The 22174-nt window shown below is 42.9% G+C and overlaps 1 protein-coding gene and 1 non-coding gene across 2 annotated transcripts; one reads left to right on the forward strand and one right to left on the reverse strand.

Annotated features, from left to right (window-relative positions):
- Positions 1-534: 534 nt before the first annotated feature.
- Positions 535-21610, reverse strand: LOC144696430 (G-rich sequence factor 1-like). Its single transcript, XM_078567748.1, has 10 exons — positions 21334-21610; positions 18245-18395; positions 15091-15246; positions 12366-12509; positions 10777-10915; positions 8309-8478; positions 5621-5733; positions 3853-3988; positions 1605-1688; positions 535-866 (listed from the first exon to the last, which is right to left on the reverse strand). Exons 1-10 carry the CDS (start codon positions 21520-21522, stop codon positions 850-852), a joined length of 1299 nt encoding a protein of 432 aa, XP_078423874.1. The 5' UTR covers positions 21523-21610; the 3' UTR covers positions 535-849.
- LOC144689004 (U1 spliceosomal RNA) lies at positions 10174-10335 on the forward strand. The gene has a single exon (XR_013578536.1). It is a non-coding gene; the product is annotated as a U1 spliceosomal RNA (small nuclear RNA).
- Positions 21611-22174: the final 564 nt, after the last annotated feature.

The raw sequence follows: 22174 nt of genomic DNA on the forward strand, positions 1-22174 counted from the left end.
TGATTGTAGTTTGTGACAAGCGTGTAGCTTCTCTCAACAGAGTCAGCCAATAGAGTCCAATATGATGGCGCTCTCTCTCCCAGGCTGAAGACTAATAACCGTTAAGAAAACCATTTCATAACCAGAGGACCAACTTGGAACATACTGTTTGTGTTTTTTAAATGCAAACGCAGTGAACATTTTATTGAGTTTACAAACTTAATTCCTTTTTCTGTTAGTTAATTGATTTTGAAAGACTAACCGATCACCGGCAGGGACTTTTTTCAGTCAGTGCACTGCACACCTTGCAGTTACTCAAAAAAAAAAACAAGGTATTTCACAGGGAATCACATCCAATCCATTGTTCCTTTTCTAACCAAATGAGGAAGAGATTAAGGCCGTAATAAGCCCTCGAGTCTGTCCAACGAACATTTCAATACATTAAAAAGTGTTAGTTCACAATAATATGGATATAGAAGTTAACAGTTTCATCCGAGTTATTTTACATTGCTGCTAGTCACACAATATAGTCATGCACTCAAGATTTTAAGCATGTAACTTGTTAAAATACCTGCATTTATTTTTTTATCTGGTAATGTAACATTAAAACGTGTTACAAGACGCATAACTCCGAATACAGGCTACATTAGGGCAGCAAAAAAAAAAGCTCAATTCTCCCTGCATACCGCTATTGATATCAATGCAATTCATCGGTCAGTGGGTCCGCCACAATGGCCGTCTCAGGTTTTGATGCGGCAGTGAGAGCTCCTGTGCCACTTTCTCTTGATTAGTTTTCCTAGTGTTTGGCTAATCTGCTTAATCAGAAAGTTTCATTTCCAAGGCAAGTGACACTCTGGAAGCAGTGGCTATTTAACTTGCTTCAGAACCTGGGGGAAAAAAGATTTGCTGAGTTAATTAACTATTTAACAGACAAGTTTTGGTATATAATGAGCGGATTTGGTGGGCGTTTCTGACTCAAGTTAACAGCTGCGAAATGACACGACGATTGAGGACGCAATGCTGCTCTCAACCCCCAGGTAATAATAGGTTTAATAACCTCCGATCTCTCAGAGGCTGCTGATTTTGTGTACATAAAAAAAATACACGAAACAAGAAAAATGAATTTTCCAGTCTTGCTGTCCCAGACTTTGAATAAAGTTTGTGCGTTTTCAATCCGTTAGACAGATTACATTATATTTACAGCACAGAAACGGCCCATTCAGCCCAGGTTCATGCCAGTGATCTTGCTGATGTTCCCTCTAATTTCCTGTCGCTATGCACTGCCCATTCTTTGCACTATGTTGTCCCTTTATGATTGCCACGTGGCAGTGCATCTTAAAAGGACTGCTGCTCATACGCAGGCTGTTTGTCTCCCGCACAGCACATTCTCCATTGCTGCATGGCTATCCACCCTAGAGGCAACGTTTCCCCACACCGACCTCCTCCTAACGAAAACCAAACAAAAGTAACTGACAGCAGAACATGTTCTCACAAATAAAGATATAAATCCTACACTACACTGAAGCATTCATCTGAACTTCAGGGATATTAACTCGGTGATGGGTCTCTGGAATTTCTTGATATACCAGCAGTTTGACAGCTTACGAAGATAACTGAGACTTTACCCTTTAGTTGATTTCCCTGGTCATTATGTCCGGTGTTAATCCCAGCACACGAAGAATTCAGGTAAAGCTCTATGTAACGGTGTTCTGCAGCAAAGAAAATCAGGAGTTAGCAGCCGTGGTATTGAGCACTATGGCTGAATGTTTTGCATCTCATCGGTGTCTGACATGCCCAAAGTATGCAAAGCGTACTCAAATTTAACTGCGACTGATGATTAAAAGGATGAAATTCTGACCCCTCCAAGACATATCACATTTCCACCCAGAAAACAACCAGATGGTGAAAAAGGCTGTTTTCGGTTTCCACCACACAAAATTTATAAAATAATGAACAGAAAATAATCAGGGGTTTACTCTACTTTTCTTATCAAAACCTTTCAGGTGACACAATCAGAGCCAGGCCATTCAGGTGAGAAGTTAGGTATTAACTCGGCGATGGGTCCCTGGAATTACTTTACATACTAGCGATTTGAAAGCTAACTAAGACAACTTAAGTCTTAACCTTTACCTGATTACCCCGGTTGTCACGTCGGGTGTTAATCCCAAAACCAAAAGGTGGCAGATGTGGAATTCTCTCCCACAAAAAGCAGTGGGCACTAGCTTGATTAATCATATTGAATCTGAGATTTGATAGATTTCTGCTGTACAAAGGGTATAGAGGGATATAGGGCCAAGCTAGGTGGATGGAGTTAGGATACAGTTTGCTAAGATTGTGCCAAAGGGAGCTGATTGGCCTGCTCCTCTTCATATGTTCATAATTTGGCCTTTTAATAGCAAGGTAGATGCAAAGGACCAAAGAGACATTTCCTCATTGGGCTATCCATGGCTTGAATTGCAAGCAAATAGCTGAGCTGCCATATTCACGGAATCACAGAATTTTAACAGCACAGAAGGAGGCCATTCTGACACATTGTCTGCACCGGATCTCCAAATGAGCATTAAAACCTAGTGCCATTGCCCTGCCTTTTCCCCGTACTCCTGCACATTGTTTCTATTCAAATAATTCTAATGCCCTCTTGAATGCCTCGATTGAACCTGCCTCCACCACACTTCCAGGCAGTGCATTCCAGGCCCAAGCCACTCTCTGTGTGAAAAAGTTTTTTTTCCCACGTCACATCTGCTTCTTTTGCAAATCACTTTAAATCTGTGCCCTCTCGTTCTTGATCATTTTTGTGAGCAGGAACAGCTTCTCCCTATCTACTCTGTTCAGCTCCCTCATGATTTTGAACATCGCTATCAAATCTCTTCTTAGCCTTCTTCTCTCCAAGGGGAACAGTCCCAACCTCTCCAATCTATCTTCATAACTCAAGCTTTTCATCCCTGGAACCATTCTTCTAAACCTCTTCTGCACTCTCTCCAATAGGAACATCCTTCCTATAATGTGGCACCCAGAACTGTGCACAATGCAGTGCATGCGGAAACATTCATGCACTACAAAATGAAAATAACTTGCCTTTTGTTACAAGAATCTAAGCTTTTTTTTAAAAAACATACTTTTAAAAATATTTACAATGTAAAAAGAAATCCTATTTTTACAAGATGTTTCAGTGAAAGAATGTGATAAAATCCTATTGTAAAATGAGACTCAAGGAAGAGTGAAATCTATATTGGGAGTAACGTGCTTTAGTCATAGACTCTATTGGAAATTTCAAAGGTTGGTCACCCAGTAGTGCTGATTATCGAGGTACAAGTTCCCATGTGATTCACCGCTCACTTGTGAGAGGAAATCAGGTCAGTTCTCAATTGAGACCAGAACTAGAGGCTGTAAGGAGAAGGTAGTCACCAATAAATCCAGTGTGGAATTCATGGGAATTTAACAGCGTCGAGAAGGAGAAACTGCATCCAGTGACAAGAGGATCGGTAACCAGTGGACACAGATTTAAGGTAATTGCCAAAAGAAGCGGCTGGGGGGGGTGAGGAGAATCTTTTTAGGCAACGGGTTGTTGGGATTTGGAATGCACTGCCTGAAGGGTGCTAGAAGTTGATTCAATAGTAACTATCAAAAGGAAATTGGATAAATACTTGTACTGGAAAACTCGGCAGGTCTATGAGGAATTGAATAACTCTTTCAAACTGATGGCACAAGCACAATGAGCCAAATGGCCTCCTCCTGTGCTGTACAATGCTATATTGTGGGTTTTACTTAACATCAGTATCATGAGATCTGTTATGAAAGAGTACACAATCAATAAGTTGTTTTACCCCTGTAGCACTGCATTATAAGGTGTGCAAAAATGAATAATGTGCTTACGCATGTGTGATTTATCTTTTGTCATGGCAGCAACAGCATCATCATGTGTAGCAAAATGTACGTCTGCTTCTCCTGTAGCATTTCCATCCGGGCCATATTCCACAATAATCCTCACTGGCCTCAGTGGCTGGAAGAACTAGAAGAGAAACACAGTTTCACAGTAACATCTCCAAAGAGGCTTCTTAAAGTAACACTCCCACACAAAACCAAAAAGGTGCCTTTCAGTTTATAGCACGCTAAAAAACATACATATATACAAAAAAATTTACACTTTCACAGCCTCTCTGGCTGCAGTTCCCTAATCCTGTAGGAGAGTCATCAGCCTCACATAGTGTGTTCAATCTCACCCTCTGTCATTTATTTCACTGCAGTAACTGTTACCAAAACCCTCATCCATGCCTTTGTTACCTCTTGGCTGGTCTGCCACATTCTATCCTTCTTAAAACTCGAGGTCATCCAAACTTGCCCATGTCTTAACTCGCGCCAAATCCTGTTTGCCTATCACCCCTGTGCTCACTGACCTGCGTTGGCTCCCAGGTCAAGCAAAGTCTTGACTTTAAAATTCTCACCCTTGTTTTCAAATTGTATCCATGGTCTCATCTTGCCCCACCCTATCACTATCACCTCCTCCAGCCCCACAACCCTCCAATATATTTGCGCCCCTCTAAATCTGGCACCCTGAACACCCCCAATTTTAATCACACCACCACTGGTGGCCAGGCCTTCAGTTGCCTAGGCCCTAAGCTCTGGAATACCCTTCCTACGCCTCTCCACCTCTCTATCTCACTTTCCTCCTTAAAAACTTACCTCTTTTACCTAGGTTTGGTCATCTGGCCTAATATCGCTTTATGTGGCTGAGTGTCATATTTTGTTCTATAATGTTCCTGTGAAGCAACTTGGGACATTTCATTACGTTAAAGGTGATATGCAAATATAAGTTGTTCCTGTTTCTGAAGCATAACACATTGCCTCATTAATGATACACTATTATCACTCAAATCAACCATATAAGAATAAAATGAATAAAATAAACACCTCATTTGGTGTTCCCAATCTTATTAGGAATCAGCTGTCTCTCACCTGGTAACACTCTCATGCCTGAGTCAGAAGGTTGTGGGTTCAAATCTCACTCCAGAGATTTGAGCGTAATATCCAGGCTGATACTCCCAGTGCAGTACTGAGGGTCATTACCTAGAGCAACATGGCTGGGGGTCACTTTGCTTTCCGCTGCCCATTTCTTGCTGCTTTGATTATCAGTGAGTATAATTACGCTCACCCACATCACTGTGCTGGTTCAACTCTGGGCACTAGGGATGCCTAGCTTGGGCGGGTGGGCGAAGAGTTAAGTTTTAAAACTTAGAACGTGCGTGTAACCAATCAGGGCCAGATGGTGTCCAGATAGCTCACAGCAGTGGCAGCAGTTCTAGAGGCCATTAGGCAGGGGTGGACAGGTGGGATTTGGGCTTAACAACAGATAATCGCAAGGTGTGAACGTGCCAAACTGCCTAAAATAGCCAGCACGCTTAATATGACACTTGTACTGATAGCAATCTATTAGAATCATTCACACAATACAGGCAGCTATCCCAGATAGGCAGAGATGGTGTGAGTGATGGGGCACTGTATCACTCAGTTTACTACATTAAACTGAGACAAATGTTGTCATGATGCAGGTCTACATATGAATATACATTGCTCGCAATAGATTGGAAGTGTGTGGCAGAGCGTTACAAATATATCATTTCTTTTTAATGAACAAGACACTTACTTTCACAACATCCTGTCCAGTAACACGAAATGGGAGGCCCCTCATATGAACATTATGCACTTCAGATCTTTGAACACAGTGATTAGATACCAAGTCATTTGTAGATAGCTGCACTATTAAAAAGAAATCACAATTGTTTCAAAAAAAAATACCAATTAAGCATTAACATTAAAATGTAAACATCTTACAAATGTAGCTGGTTACACACGCCAAGCTACCCGTCAAATAAGGACATAATGTGCAGCAGATGTAGGCCATTCGGCCCAACAAGTCTGCTCCACCATTCAATGAGATCATGGCTCAGCTGATGAGCCTCAATTCCACATTCCTGCCTTTTCCCCATAATCTTTGATTCCCTTACTGATTAAAAACCTGTCTATCTCAGCCTTGAATATACTTAATGACCCAGCCTCTACAGCCCTCTGCGGTAAAGAATTCCACAGATTCACTGCCCTCTGGGAGAAAAAATTCCTCCTCATCTCTGTTTTAAATGGGCGAACCATTACTCTGAGATTACGCCCTCTGGTCCTAGACTCTCCCACAAGGGGAAACAACCTCTCAGCATCTACCCTGTCAAGCGCCCTAAGAATCTTATGTGTTTCAATAAGGTCGCCTCTCATTCTTCTAAACTCCAATGAGTACAGGCCCAACCTACTCAACCCCTCCTCATAAGAAAATCTGTCCATACCCGGGATCAACCTAGTGAACCTTCTCTGGACTGCCTCCGATGCCAGTATATCTTTCCTGCGATAAGGGGGCCAGATTCATATGCAGCATGCCAGAGGTAGGAGCTGGGGCAGTATGTAAGCAAATGCTATGATAGCCTTCATTCCAAAGTGATTGGGCTAAAAGAGTAAGGAAGTCTTATGCAATTGTATAGGGCCTTAGTATGACAACACCTGGAGCACTTTGGTTTCCTTACCTAAGGTAGGATATACTCGCCTCAGAGGGGGTGCGACAAGTTTCACTAGACTGATTCCTGCGATGAGGGGATTGTTCTATGAGTAGAAATTGAAAAGACTCGGCCTATATTCCCTAGAATTTAGAAGAATGAAAGTTATCTCATTGAAATTGTAAAGAACCTGTATTTTTATTTATTGGACCGTGGCTTTAAAAAGCTACAGTGGCTGCAATTTAAAAAAAAAATTCTCTGAAGCAGGAAGAGAAAATCTACAATGTGGCTACTCCTCAGAACAATGTGTGCAAGGTTCGATGATGGCGCCGGAAAAGACATGTTTAAGAGAGAGCTGCCTAGCAACGGCGTTTGATTGGCCGCTGACCAGGGTTTTTGATAGCAGTGGCCAGCAGAAGGATCCCAACCTGCCAAGTGGAAAGACCTAAAAACCTCTCTCTCTCTGCCTCCAGTGTTTTTGGCAAAGCTCCAATAATTCTGCCATAGTAATTAGCTGGCTACCCCTCACATCTCCGTATCCTGTTTTTTGAGAAATCACTAGTAGAGATGTGAAAAGCAGGTTTTCAACTAGTAAACTACAGGCTGGAAGTGCTGAGACATCACCTCGTGTCAGCAGTACAGGTCTGCAAGGAACTTGGAAGACTTCAAGCAAAATCAACTCACCTAACCCCGTACTCCGGATTGGTGCTATCAAACTGTTTTTTTTCCTCACTTTAAAATCCTTGTTGTGTGTGTGTGTTTGTGTATAGGGGTTAAAAAGGGGTAGAGCAAGGTATAGAGTTAAGAGTTATAGTGTTCATATTTCTTTCTTTTGTTATTGGTTAAAAACAATTTGTTTAATAAACAGTTATCTATTTGTTAAGTTTACAAACCTTGTGCTCATTTCCTGTTAATCTAAGTTCAATTAAATTACAGTTGGGTAAAATTGGGGCAATTTGGTGGGTCTGATTAAACTTGGTCACAGCTCGGGGAGCAGCGGGGTTTGATATTACAGCGCACTATCCCCAGTGAGTCGTGACAAAATATAGAAAATTCTTTAGGGTCTTGACAGAAGATGCTGGGAGGATGTTTCTCCTGGCTGCAGAATCTAAAACTAGCGATCACAATCTCAGGGTAAGATGTCAGCCACTGGATTGAGATGAGGAGAGATTTCTTTGGAAGGTTGTGAACTTTTAGAATTCTCTACCCCAGAGAGAGCCTGTGGCTGCTCAGTCGTTGAATATATTCAAGAGAGAGATCGGCAGATTTTTCAACATTAAGGAATATGGGAAAGTCATCATACAGTATTACAGTCTAACAGGAGTGGGCTATTCAGCCCCTCCAGCCTGTTCCACCTGTCAACTAGACCATGGCTGATCTGTGTCTTAATTACACATCCCGTCTTGGTCTCGTATCCTTTAATACCCCTGCCCAACATAAAACATAAACAAAATTCAATTGTAACAGAATAAGGGCCCAGACTTTCCTGATATTTTCTTGTTCAAACAAACCACCATTAGTTAATGTGTGCCAACACCACTGCATATGACACTGACTTTCCACATCTTCACTGACCTGAAGGATCAATAATAGATGATAAACTTTTCTTGTTGTTTAAAATATTATGATTAACAGATAATGGGATAGGGGGAGGAGGGGGATGTCAAGGATGAAATCCAATCCCACAGCTCAGCTGACAAGGATGCAAGTTGAGGAGATTTTTAGAACCTGAATGATTGGCTCACAATTGTTGTAGCGTATTGTATTTTTCCAGTCAGCTTATCAACATCTCTTACCATTCTGGACTCTCTCTTCTATAACCCCGTTATTACTGTTACTATTAGCTACGGTACAGCTTTCATCATCTGTTACAATTTCCCGTGCTGTGGGACATCGAGGCAGCTTCTTTGAGGGGCTGATGTACAAACGGAGATCATTCTTGGTGCTCCGGAATATTTCAATGTACCTAAATCAAAAACAGAAACACAGCATGGGAGATGATTCAGAATCAGTGGTGCTTACAGAACATTAAAATGATGCTTTCTTTGTAATGTGGTTCTCTGCCGTCATCGCTTCTTATCGTAGTTCTTTTTTTTGACGTTACCCTTACTGGTAAATTAACCTTCTGTCTATTCATCCTCGACACTTCTGCTGCACACTCTGAACAGAAGTAGGGTAGGTGCTGTGGGACAGCAGAGGAATTTGGAGACTTACAGGACATTAAAGGCAGCACCACAGGTTGACAAGGTTGTTTAAAAAGTTGATAAAATTCTTAATTCTTATTTCTAGACATATAGAACATGAGAGGTATTGATGGGCCTATGTGAAACTTCAATGAGATCAGTGAGAGCACTGTTTGCAGTATTGGGCCCACACTATAGGAAGGATAGAGGCTCGAGAGAGACTACAACACTGATTCACAAGAACGCTGCCTTGTATGAGGAATTACAAATATAAGGATAGACTTAAAAACTGGCCCATTTGTTGCTAGAGCAACCGCAGTTACTAGGTGATATGGGAGAAATATTTAGAAATACAAAAGGATGGGACATGGGAGATAGAAGCAGGCTGTTTTCAGTAATTAAGAGATCAAGGACAAGGAGCCAGAGATATATTAGATGTAAGATTTAGAACAAAGGGCAAGAAAAACCTCTCCACAGAGAGAGAGAGCAGAACTCAATTTAAGGGTTTATGTAGAATTACATATAATTCTGAAATTGGCTTCCCTGCTTGTCTACAGAACAAGAGTGACCACATTTCAGGGGTAACCAACTCACTGGCCATAAAGCAATTTGAACACGAAAGGCACAATTTAGTTACAAATTCTTTCTTACTTTTTCATTTGATCAACTCATGTTGATAAGACAGTGAAAAGCCTCAGTTCTGACAACCCAGTAAAGTTGAAACTGTTTCTCCTAAAATGCTAAAAAGACATCTGTTCACTTACCAGCAATTTTCTGTCATGTGCTTGCCAGGAATTGAGACAAGAAACTACAGGATGGTTATTGGCCTAAAATTCTTTAAACCATGAAGTTCCAACTTTGCTCAGGGTACCAGTGGAAAAAGAGAAAAGGCTATTTTTGATACAGTTTTCTAAGGCGACTTCAGATCCTGCTGTGTATTTCCATTCTTTCTCTTATATTACAGACTTCCAACATCGGCAGTATTTTCACGTTTGATTCACCCTCACCTCTCTTCCAGGGACTCCCCACATTGAAGGCGTTCTGAGGGATTTCCGTTTGTCTCTTTTACCTCGCCCTCCAGTACCTTCCAGTTCTGATGATAGCTCAGCAACCTGAAACATTTCATTCTGTTTCCCTCTCTCTCCAACGTGATCCAGAGTGTTCTTCAGCACTTTTTGTTTTTATTTCAGGTCATCTAGTGCTGATGGGGTAGAGGTGTCCAGTATGCTCCCATCAACATTGCTTAGCTAACTGCCAGTAGACACAGGATAGAACCCAGGCACAAATCCTCCTTAGGACTTTGCCTTTCCTCTGCAGGGAGGCAACACAGCCTTTATCGTCACCAATTAAGTCAGGAACTAGCAGGTGTCAAACCAATAATTAATTTTTACTCTCAATTAATTTGTTGTCTGTGGGACCTTGCTGCTCACAGCTAGTCTCAGTAACTGTGACCGTGAAACTATAATCGATTGTCATAAAAACCCATCTGTTTCACTGGACAATGATCGTGAAGGTTGTGCTTCCAGGATGAGGTTATCCCATTGCACTCTGGGTGTGCTGACAAATGCGATGTCCCCAAATACGAGATACTCGACTGCAAAATCTGTGGTAGTGGGGGACTGCGTTCACGCTGACCCCGATTTAAATAAAAATGTCCTTTAGGGAAGGAAATCTGCTGTCCTTACCTGGTCTGGTCTGCATGTGACTCCAGACCCACAGCAAAACTACCCCCTGAAATGGCCTAGCAAGCCACTCAGTTCAAGGGCAATTAGGGGTGAGGTAGGCTGGAATGAGGTTAAAATCAGAGCAGCCATGATCTTACTGAGTGGCAGAGCAGGCTTGAGGGGCCAAGTGGCCTCCTCCTGCTCCTAATTCATATGTGCCTATGTAAATGCTGACCTTGCCAGCGATGCCCACACCCGTCAAAGAATAAAAGGGACAAACCAGCTGCACTGTTTGTCTCCAGCACTTCAAAAAAAGATTAATTTGTTGTTTGTGAAATACTTTATAATATCCTGAGAATAGGAGGCGATTCTATCCAAAATGCAGCTTCATTCTTTCATTTTTAAGCAAACACGTACCTGGACCCCATCATTTGTCGGTCTTTAGTCAGGGCTTGCTCTGCGATTTCCTGAGACGCAAACTGGACAAAAGCATCCCCAGTATTCCTGCCACGGTAATCTCTTGTTATCGTTACACTGTCTTCTACAATCTCCAGCCCTGCGATTAATGATATTCAGAAAAGAAACCGTCCTTCAATATAACTAGTACACAACACAGTGACAAAAACCGTAAGGCTACAACAACCTCCTTTCGCCTCTGGAACCTGCTCATACCAAGAGTTTGAAGATCTCGTCCCTCTGTTACCTGCAAGCAAAGTGAATCTGGACACACTCAAGCCAGTTCCTAGTGGGAACACAGCCCACAACGCACAACTGTCTATAATTCCGCTAAGTTAGCACTGGGTTCCTGAAGCACATACTCTCAGTGCTCGTGAATGTGGCTGCTTCTCAAAGGTGTGCTAGAGGGCCTGTACTGTGGTGACTGAGCCGATTGTAATTTTGGCAATCGGAGAGGGTGCTTTAATCTGTACCTAACTTTTAATATGCGCAATTGAGATTGGTTGATAGCACCGCCAGGTGCTATAATTAGAAAAACATCCATCAGTATGTGATAAGCACCACATTAATTGAGCTGGATGTACAGAAAGTTAATCAGGTTCCCTGTATATAGCACAATAAATGTACAGTTTACAAGACAATAACTACATCTTTCTTCAATCTTTCCAAAGGCACGCCAAGGGAATACTTGGTGAGCTGAGGCTCGATACAAATTGTTCAGCTGTTTTATTTAGAGCCAGGTGAAAAAATATAGGTCAGCAGATACAATTTACTTATTTCAATGAACTGGTCTTCATATACGAAAATGGAATCGAATTGCTGCAGTCCTCTCAATCTTTTTACTTAAACAGAATAACTCCCCTCATTCTCGTCTCTGATCTAGGTAAGGATATTCATTAAAAAGCTTCAACCCCCCCCCCCCCCCCGCCCCCTCTTTCAACTCTCTTTTCACAGACAAGAGATGAAGAGGTTTCCAAACAATAGGTGTGAGGAATTAAAAAAAATAAAGAATGCACTTTTAATTTAAACAAGTACATATTAAAATAACTAAGAGAAGAGTCATACAGACTCAAAACATTAACTGTGTTCCTCTCTGCAGATGCTGCCAGACCTGCTGAGTTTTTCCAGGTATTTTTATTTTTGTTTAAAATAACTAATGTAGGGATAAAAGGCCAGAACACCCTGAATCACATCACTTCACAATGACCAAGGTGCAGCAATCAGAACAATTCTACTTCAAAAGCAAAAACCAACAACAGTTGTTATGGTCTGGAATGCCATGGCATAAAACACAATAGAAATTGATTCAACAGTAACTTTCAAAAGGGGAACTGGATAAATATTAGTGAAAGAAGCAATCTGCAGGGTGATGGGGAAAGAGTACCAGGGCTAACTGGATGGCTCCTTCAAAGAGCTGGCAAAGGCACGAGGTGCTGAATGGCCTCCTGTGCTGCGTCATTCCATGACTGAGGGGTCCACAAAGGGCACTGAACATGAAGAATGAAAACAGGCCAAGAACTGACAACAACATGTAGAAAATGTCAACGAACCAGCAAAGAAATGAGCAACGTCCTCTGTGGTGCAGCTGAATGGCAGTCCTCTCAGGCGTACAACACATCCATCAGTTAGTTCCTTTTCACTAGAGTGGAGACGTTTCAGAAGGGTGTTCACGTCATTGTTGCTTAGTTCGAACACTAAGGCAATTGAGAAAAAAAGTCTGATTATTTAACTTTCCCGCGTGGGAATTACACTTAATAAAAAACCAGAAATGCTTTTCTCCAATCTGTAAGCATTACGTTTCCTCTCAGCATTTCTCCCTTTTGTATTTTGTTTTTCCCTACTCCACCCCGGAAATAAGTAATGTGCTCCTTGCACTCTGCTCCAGGGTTGTCTACAAGGGGAACAATAGAGAGATGAATCTGATCAGCCCTTCCCCAACAGCCACACAGCCGAGATAAGGAACTCAGGAGGAGCCAAGGGTGAGGAATCACAGGCTCTTGTGCTTTTGCTCTAACTAATTATAATGCGTTAAGACAACAACTTGGAGCATTTCTATAGCAAAGTAGTAAAGGATCCCGAGGTGCTTCACAGGGGCATAAATTTGATACTGGGCCACATAAGGAGATTAGCGATAGGTGACCTTGGTCAAAGAGCTAGGTTTTAAGAAGTGACTTAAAGGGGGTGAGAGAGGCGGAGAGGTTGAGGGAGGGAATTCCAGAGTTTAGGGGGCTAGATGGCAGAAGGAAAAGCTGCCAATGGTGGAGCAATTAAAATCTACAGAGAACAGTATGACATTACAGTAACAAAACCTGCAGGTGTTACTAAAACAAAGCCAAGAGTTTGGAAAAAAATGATGTTTGCCATTATTTCCCACATTCAGATGAAATATCACCAGCGCAGAGCTTCACTCCTGCTCACACACATTCTGTGGCATGTTAGGGGTTTAAAATTGAAATTCCCACTGAAATACAGCTGTGCTTCAAGGTTTAAGTGAGTTTAATTCCCTTGCAAAAAAGGGTAACCGAAAGGAAGGCAAAATAAAATAGCGAAGGTAAAAGTGTTAAAGCAATGCTTTACCTGCACTAACTTTAGTGATTTGGAAATACTTACTTTTATTGCAGATAATACCATGGTGCACACCATTTCATAGTTGATGTGATAAGCTGCCATTTGTTGGGAATGTGAACCAGTAACATACACTGATGTTGCCTAAGCATCAAAGACACTGGCAGAAATGTTCATTGGAAGATTTCTGAGTTTTTCTGGTTTGGTTACTATCCAAACAGAAGCTTGAACTTACTTGAGAATTAATATACTTAGTAATATCTCAGAGGCTGAACTACTTTAAAGATAATTTATTTCAGATGATGATGCTTGCACTGGGGCTGGGTAATGATATAAAATCACTGATGTTATGTCAACGGGGCCAATGATTAATGATGTTTAAATGCAAGTCAGGCATGAAGCTCACTCTATTCGATATATTACCACGATGGGGTATGCATATCATGTACAAAGGCAAAATACTGCAGATGTTGGAAATCTGAAATATAAATAGGAATCCTCCACAAATCAGGCAGCATCTGTAGGCATCTCTCCACAGGTTTGCCTGGTCTGCTGAGTATTTCCAACATTTTCTGTTTATATTTTAAACGTATCATATACGTTTGGCCCTTTATTGCTGAGCAGACTGCTTTTGTGTTCCAAAGCCAGGTGTCTGCTGGTGACTCTACTGGGATCTGTAAAAATGCCAACACAACAAAAACAGGCCACGCAGCCCAGCAAGTCTCTGCCAGTCTTTTTCTCCACACGTCACCTATTATCATCCCTAGGGGCTGCTTCCTCCAGCCACGGCTAATGCTGATTTCTTTTTAATTTGCATCTCAGAGCAACTTAGACATAAGCCTACAAAATCTGCCGGTTACATCAGCTACTAAAACAAATTCAGGTTTTATTTCAATTGACAGCTCGGCTAAATATTAAACTTTTAGAAACATTTTTTTACCCACTGAGCGTGTCAAAGTGTCACAGGACAGGGTCTTCTGAACATGTATACAGGGCAGGAGCACAATAGCCAGGGACAATTTATAAAAGTCAGCAATCACAGAAGCACTTCAGCTCCCATTTCTTGCTCTCTTCACAGAGCCTTCAGGATGTTGCCTTGTAAACCCAGCCTCTCCCTCCCATTCCCCAGGCAGATGGAGCACCACACAACAGCACCCAGGCCCTTGGGATTGCTACAGCAAATGACTGTGTATAGTGCTAACGAATGGAAACTTTGCCATGTACCTGTCACAACACAATCAGAGCTCACTGTAATAGTGATGAATCTCTGAATATTTTATAAAAACCTTAGACTGCACTAGGTTTGTCCGGGGACAACTGACTTGAACATTTCAGAAAACACTAGATTGTGGTCCTGTGGGCCAGTGAGTAGGTAACATGACGTCAAAGATTTAGGTTAATTGGCAAAAGAACCAGAAAGGGAGATGAGGAATTTTTTTTTATAAAGCATGTTATTATCTGAAATACACTGCCTGAAATAGTGGTGGAAACAAGATTCAACGTTTCCCTTTCAAAAGGGAATCAGATAAATACAGGAGAAGGAGAATTCTACAGGGCTATGGGTAAAGCGCCAGAAGGCATGAATTGGATAGACCTTTCAAAGCAGCACAATAGGCTGAATGGCCTTCTTCTGTGCTCTCTGATTCTATAGGGGAAAAACAGGCTTCATAAACCCTAACCCTGTAATCCAGGGGTTCATTTCCAATCTACCTTCAATGTAACGTTGCCCCAAGTACTTCCGGTGCTTCTCCAGAGCCTTCTTCATGTCGTCTGCAGATTTGAGTTCAATAATTGCTTCTCCACTTGGCTTGCCACCTCTGCTGCACAGGAAGTGCACACCTTTAACACCATCCGCAACACCGCAATCTTATTCAGAGAAACAAAAGAACAAATAATAAAGAAAAACATGATCCCACTCCAAGAGACCTAGCATTGAGGTCCAGCGTAGAAGAGGGTGTGGGCAGAGGCTGGTGTGGAGCACAGCAAACACCAGCACAGTCAAGTGGGGCCGAAGGACCTGTGTGTGCTGTAAATTCTTCAATCTCAGGATCTACATGATGCCTTACTGCAATGTCTGGCAGATTCACTCCTTACAATGTTCTCAGTCTGCCTAACACTTGTTTGGTTTGCTGAATGTACATTTTGCTCATTATTACTGATTCGCAGTAAACAGCAGTAAACTAGAAGCAATACATCGCAGCCTTCAAAATAGTCTGCACAGGAAACTGTCTGCCAGACCAAAAATTAATAATTCTATCTAATTGAACAGAGCTAATTCATATTTAATATGGCTAGCACGTCACTTGCAAATTCACATTGATGACCAGAAGACATTAATGTGAAAGAGTCAAGTGACAAGACCTGGATCTAATTGAGTTTGCCATTAAGTATTGTGACTGGTGAGCACTTCCCTTACCAAACCGATTGGTTTTGGCCCCTGCCACAAACTCCGTTCCCCAGTCACTGACTTCATCTCCCATCCTGGGCCACCGTTTGAGGCTGAACCAGATTGTCTGAAGTCTCGGTGTCATCACTTGATCCCCACTTGAGCTTCCCATCCCATATCCTCTCCATCCAGCAAAACTGTCTCTATTCCCACCTCTGTAACATCACTGATTCTGCCCCTGCCTCAGCTCATCTGCTGCTGAAACCCTCATTCATGCGTTTGATACCTCTAGACTATTGCAATGCTCTCTCCTGCATCCTGCATAAACTTCAGCTCATTCAAAACTACCGCTCACTCCTTGACTTGTTGATCCACATCGACTTCTGATCCAGAAACTCAATTTAAAAATTCCCATCCTTGAGTTCACCCTGTAAATTGGGAAAATCACTCATGATCTCCACAACAAAGTATTTGCAAATGGTTTTCAAACACCATATTACAGAAGTTTTATAATTTAATTCTGTTTTTGCATCCATTTTCTCCCCTCATCGATTCACTCTGAATGAAAGATTCTTCATTTCTATAGCACCTTTCACAACCTCGGGATGTCTCAAAGTGCTTTACAGCCAAAAGAGTAATTTTAAAGTGTAGCCACTGTTGTTAAAAAAAAAGGAAACACAATCAATTTTCACACAGCAAGATTCCATCAATAACAATGTGATAATGACCCAATAATCTGTTTTTGTGATGTTGGTTGAGGGATGAGTATCAACCAGGATATCCTTTTTTATTATCCATTCACAGGATGTAGGCATCACTGGCTGGGCCAGCATTTATTGCCCACCCCTAATTGCCCTTGGGATGGTGGTGGTGAGCTGCCTTGTTCAACTGCTGTAGCCCCTGTGGTGTAGGTACACCCACAGTGCTGTTAGAGATTTTGACCTAGCAACAGTGAAGGAATGGCGATATATTTCCAAGTCAGGATAGTGAGTGACTTCAAGGAGAACTTCCAGGTGGTGGTGGAGGGGGGGACGTTCCTGTTCTTCTTCAAAATAGCCCCACTGGATCTTTTACAACCACCTGAGGGAGCCATCAGGGCCTCGGTTTTATGTCTGATCTGGAAAACGGCACCTTCCACAGCGCAGTATTCTCTCAGTGCTTCACTGGAGTGTCAACTGTCAATCATTCACATATGTACCTTGTTGGTGAATGTCAGGAACTTATCTGACTGTGGCGTGGGTGTGTAGAAGACAGGATGGGGGAGACATCACAGTCAACACTGAACTTGTTCTCTACCTGATAACCACTCACAGGCATTTCCAGCATGTCTCACTAAGCAGCAATCTGGAGTGGTGGCCAAAGGGGGCAGAGAGCAACAGAAGGCTCCAGATCCACTAACTCCACAAAGATTGATGATTATACCTGGGACTTTCCAAATTGCCAAGCTAACAGTGGGAGAGACAGGAAATTCCAGTTTATAAGCATCTAAACATTGCTGGAACTGTCAGAAAGCCTTCATGACAACAACTTGCATTTATCACATTCCACTAGTGGAATCTCGAACTAGGGGACATAGTTACAGAATAAGGGGACACTCATTTAAAACTTGGGATGCGAAGGAATTTCTTCTCTCAGATGTTAGTGAATGTCGGGAATTCTCTACCCCAGAGAGTTGTGGAGTCTGGATCACTGAGAGTATTTAAAGAGGAGGTAGATAGATTTTTGAAATATCGGGGAGTTGAGGGCTATGAGGAGCTGGCACGAAAGAGGAGTTGAGGCCTGGGGCAGATCAGCCATGATCTTATTGAAAGGCGGGGCAGGCTTGCGGGGCCGAATGGCCTACTCCTGCTCCTATTTCTTATGTGACATTATCAAACAAAATGTGACACCAAACCACATAAGGGGGTATCTATAAAGACGAGAAGGGCTTTCTTCAGGAATGAATCCCTGAGCTGGATGCCTTGGCAACTGAAGATACCACCACCAAGTGTTGCATGAACCAAGTGGAGAATGCTCAAAAATACAAAGCTGGAAGAGCGCAGGATCTCAGACTGTTGTAGGAAATGTCCCCTCTAAGCTACACGGCCATGGAGCACACTGAATAGTAAACCACACACAGGTCAGCTCCACTAAATTATGCCCAGTCGCAAAAGAACCTTAAAAGGGCCACGCACAACAAATTGCCCATGTAATCCCCAGGAACTTGGAGGGAAGGTTGGTTATAGAGCTGGAGAAGGTTTCAGAGACAGGGAGGGGTAAGGTTATTAGTGTGTGAGGATAAGAACGTTAACATTGTTGGACCAGGAACCCATTTAGGTCAGCGAGCACAGAGATGTTCACACTCCTCAGCAAAACATTGCCACACAAAGTGTATGGCATAAAAAAACAACTCTTCATAAACCAGCTGTCATGGTGCCACCAGCCTTGAGGGAGAGGAAGTAAATAACGAGCGTATGTAGATTTTAGTGAATATTTTACCTGAGAAAAACCCCAGCACATCTTCCGCAGAGCTGGACCACGGCAGGCCCCGAGCCCTCACTACAAACACATTGCTCTCCATTTCTACTGGAGCTGGGACATAGTCAGGAAGCGGGGGATAATCCTCCTCTTGGAAAGGTTGGAATGTGTCCTGCGTGAGATTGAAAAAAAAAAACACAAACAAGGAATAAAGTACGGTGACTGGCTACAAACTCCGCAAACTGGCAACAGACACCCAATGCCTAATGTATATCAGGCCATTGACCAGCCACAGTTACAAAAACTGTGAGCTGTCCCAGATTTCATCCAAACTTTGCCCATTTTTGATTTACAGGGCACTTATCTGTGGATTGAAAACTGTGACCTGCTCTCTCATACATCACGGTCATTTTGTTTTTAAAACCTATCAAATTAACGCAAACGAAAGAGCAGAGCTTACCATGAACAGCCTTGTAAAGAATAAATCGTACTTGCTGGAAAAACACTAAGGGGAAGCAGATGACAAAGGAGTCAGAGGGACTAAAGGCCATGTAAAGGTGATGGAGGTGTGGGGACAAGGTTACAGCGGGATTTGCAGTTGAGGAGGAGGATTTTTAAGTTCAATCTTGGAGGGAGTGTCAGTCAGAGAGCATCAGCAATAATGATGGTGATGGCAAAACAGGACTTCAGAACAACGATGCAGGAATTAGAGATTAAGAAAGATAGGCAACAGGAGAGTGGACAAATGCACTCTGGAGAAATCCAGTCTCGGGGGAATGAAGTGCGTGTAAGTGGTTGTTCAGTGTAGAGATAAGGTAGGGGCAGAAGTGGGCAATATAATGCAGGTAGCCATGAGCAGCCATGGTGGTGTCTGACAGGTTGAAGGCGATTGCGGGATAAAAGAATTTCCAGAACGATGCTGAGAGAGAGAGAGAAGCTTATTCTCCAAATGTACTGTCTTAAAAACTTACAATCAAACTGCACAAGAATGAGCTTCATCGGAAGGAGTTTGATTTAGATCATTTCTCACATTTTGTCATCGTGGATTCGGTTTAGTCCACACTGAATGTAAAGTTTTAGTCTGTCAGGTCTTCGTGTGGGAGGGTTGGTTGTTGATGATGCAGCAAGTGGTGATCGGGAAGCTGGTGTACAAATATTGAAGGGTGGAGTTAGATTTCAGAGGTTGGGGGAGTGAGATCAGGGAGGGAAGTGAAGGCAAAGGCAAGAATGTTAGGGTGAACTGGACACGAGAGGACAGCGTAACCAGGGTGTGAAGTATAGTGCGAGTAAACTCATTAAATGAGGCACTCTGAACAAGTTGTGGTTTATGGGAAGGATGAAAGCAGAAGGTGAGAGGATAAAAAAGCAAAGCTTGGAGGTGCTAAAGGTGTAGATTAGGATTTTAATACAAGAGAGAGAGGGAGGAATAAATCAGGGGCAGAGCAAGACTAAATTTCAGAGTTAGATAAAGGCATTCTAGGTAAGGGATTGGATTTGGGGGAGGAACCTGAGCTTGGTGATGTGTAGGGGCTTAACTTGAAGTGAAAGCCTGAGATGTTAATGGTGAATACATGCAAGAGTTTGTGGCTTATGGTTCACAAGTCATGACTTATCCACAGGATTTTAATTAAGGGAGACAAGTCAGGAGTGTGGCAGAATTCTCTCCTCTTGCCTGGATGAGTGCAGCTCCAACAACACTCAAGAAGCTTGACACTGTCCAGTACAAAGCAGCCCACTTGATTGGCACCATATCCACAAATAATCACTCCCTCCACCACTGAAGCACAGTAGCAGCAGTGTGTACCATCTACAAGGTGCCTTTGACAGCATTTTCCAAACCCACGATCACTACCACCTAGAAGGGCAAGGGCAGCAGATAGATGGGAACACCACCACCTGCAAGTTCCCCTCCAAGTCACTCACCATCCTGACTTGGAAATATATCGCCATTCCTTCACTGTCGCTGGGTCAAAATCCAGGAACTCCCTCCCTAACAGCACTGTGGGTGTACCTACACCACAGGGACTGCAGTGGTTCAAGAAGGCAGCTCACCACCACCTTAAGGGGCAATTAGGAATGGGCAATAAATCTTGCAAGCAAAAATCAAATCCCAAGGGCAAATAAAAAGGACTGTCAATGAACTATAAGGACAAAAGATTACAGTTGAGAGTTACATAGAAAAGTTGAGTGCACACTTCCAGACTATATTGCTGAGGGGAATGAGGAGATGAAAGGTACACCCCTGGAATAACCCAGATGTGATCAAACATGTCAGCAGGAGAAGCTTCTACAATTTGACAGATAGGAAGAGGATCTTCCACAGCACTTACACAAAGATAGCTAGCTGGGTTCATTAATCAGCCATTGTTCTATAATGACATGAATTAATACACTAATTTGCTAACACATCACCCATGTGCTTGCTGCATTGGTTCCCGGTCTGACATCACATCTATTTTAAAATTCTCATCTTGTTTTCCAATCCCTCCACGGCCTCACCGCCACCACCCCCATCTCCGTAATCTCCTTCGACCCCACAACTCTTTGAGATCTCTGCACTCCTCTACTTCTGGCCTCTTGTTCATCTCTGACTTAAAACCCACCTCTCTGGCCAAACTTTTGACCACCTGCCCTAATATCTCCTTATGTGGCTCGGTGTTTAATGCTCTTTGATGTTCACTCCTGTGAGGGGCTTTCTGATAGTTTTACAACATTAAATTCTATATATAAATACAGGTTGCAGTTATAGAGCCAACACTTTCCAGGAATAAGAACATATATTATATAGAAAGCTTAAATACAGTCAATACATAAAGGAGGCTGTTTAGTAAATACTTTACTTATTAATATGCATATATTAGTATTTTACAATGTAAACATATTCTACACATTGAATATATAAATATATGGATGCAAAATGCATTTATATATTTTAAAAACTGTTTTTATGAATTTAAAAGCTATTTTTATGAATTTAAAAGCTATTTATATATTTTAAAAGCTGTTTTTATGAATTTAAAAGCTATTTATATGGATTGAGATGAGCCTCTGTGTGTTTTCCTGGTGTAATTATCTGGGTTTATTTGGTCCTCCCGCTTGCAGCCTCTTACCTGATGCGAGTATCGGGGATGGAGCCCGGCCCGGACTGTACCCGAGGCCGAGGCCCCGCTCCGGGCCTGCGGCTCCTTCGCTGACACTGAGGGGAAGCAGGGGCTCCGGCCTCCGGCCACCAACAGGCTGTAAGCCCGGGACAGGGCGCGCAGATTCAGGAAGACCCCGAGCCTGGAGCTGACGGCCATGGAGACCGGATCAGAGCCCGGACCCGAATCGCTCGCCGGTGCCGCACCGTCAGCAGCCGCTCCCCGCACTCACACTGAGAGCAGGCGCCCCGCCGCGGACCTCCACACACAGCGCCACCCGCCGCCCGGGAGGCTGCACGCGGACCTCCACAGACAGCGCCACCCGCCGCTCGGGAGGCTGCACGTTGACCTCCACATGCAGCGCTCCCGCAGCTCGGGAGACTGCACGCTGACCTCCACACGCAGCGCCACCGGCCGCTCGGGAGGCTGCACACTCACCTCCACATACAGCGCCACCCACAGCTCGGGAGGTTGCACACTGACCTCCACAAGCAGCGCCACCCACAGCCCGGGAGGCACATACGTTGCTGGTAACATCAAGTTTCAAAATTCACCTCTCTGCAGGATGGGTTCCTATGAACATTAGAGTCATTATTTTACAGGCTTAGCCCCAACATAACATTTGTGTGTTGCAAAATTTCAATTTTGGCTGAAGTTATGGGAGCCTCAATCTGAGCTGGACACTGAGAGTGAGGAGTTTGCTCCATTGTCAGGGATGAAAAAGAAAGATCTGTATTTATATAGCACCTCAGGACGTCTCAAAGCGCTTTACAGCCAATTATGTACTTTTTGAAATGTATATAATTGCTGT

Source organism: Cetorhinus maximus, chromosome 1, assembly GCF_964194155.1.
Source record: "Cetorhinus maximus chromosome 1, sCetMax3.hap1.1, whole genome shotgun sequence".
Lineage (NCBI taxonomy): Eukaryota > Metazoa > Chordata > Chondrichthyes > Lamniformes > Cetorhinidae > Cetorhinus > Cetorhinus maximus.

Bases quoted from the DNA above. Each gene is read 5' to 3' on its own strand.
- LOC144696430 (XM_078567748.1), bottom strand. From the start codon at position 21,522: ATGGCCGTCAGCTCCAGGCTCGGGGTCTTCCTGAATCTGCGCGCCCTG. The intron at 10,916-12,365 runs GTTCGTTGACAT...CATTAATCGCAG, and splicing joins CGTTGCTCATTTCTTTGCTG to GGCTGGAGATTGTAGAAGAC. The intron at 3,989-5,620 runs GTAAGTGTCTTG...TTTCTCTTCTAG, and splicing joins CTGGACAGGATGTTGTGAAA to TTCTTCCAGCCACTGAGGCC.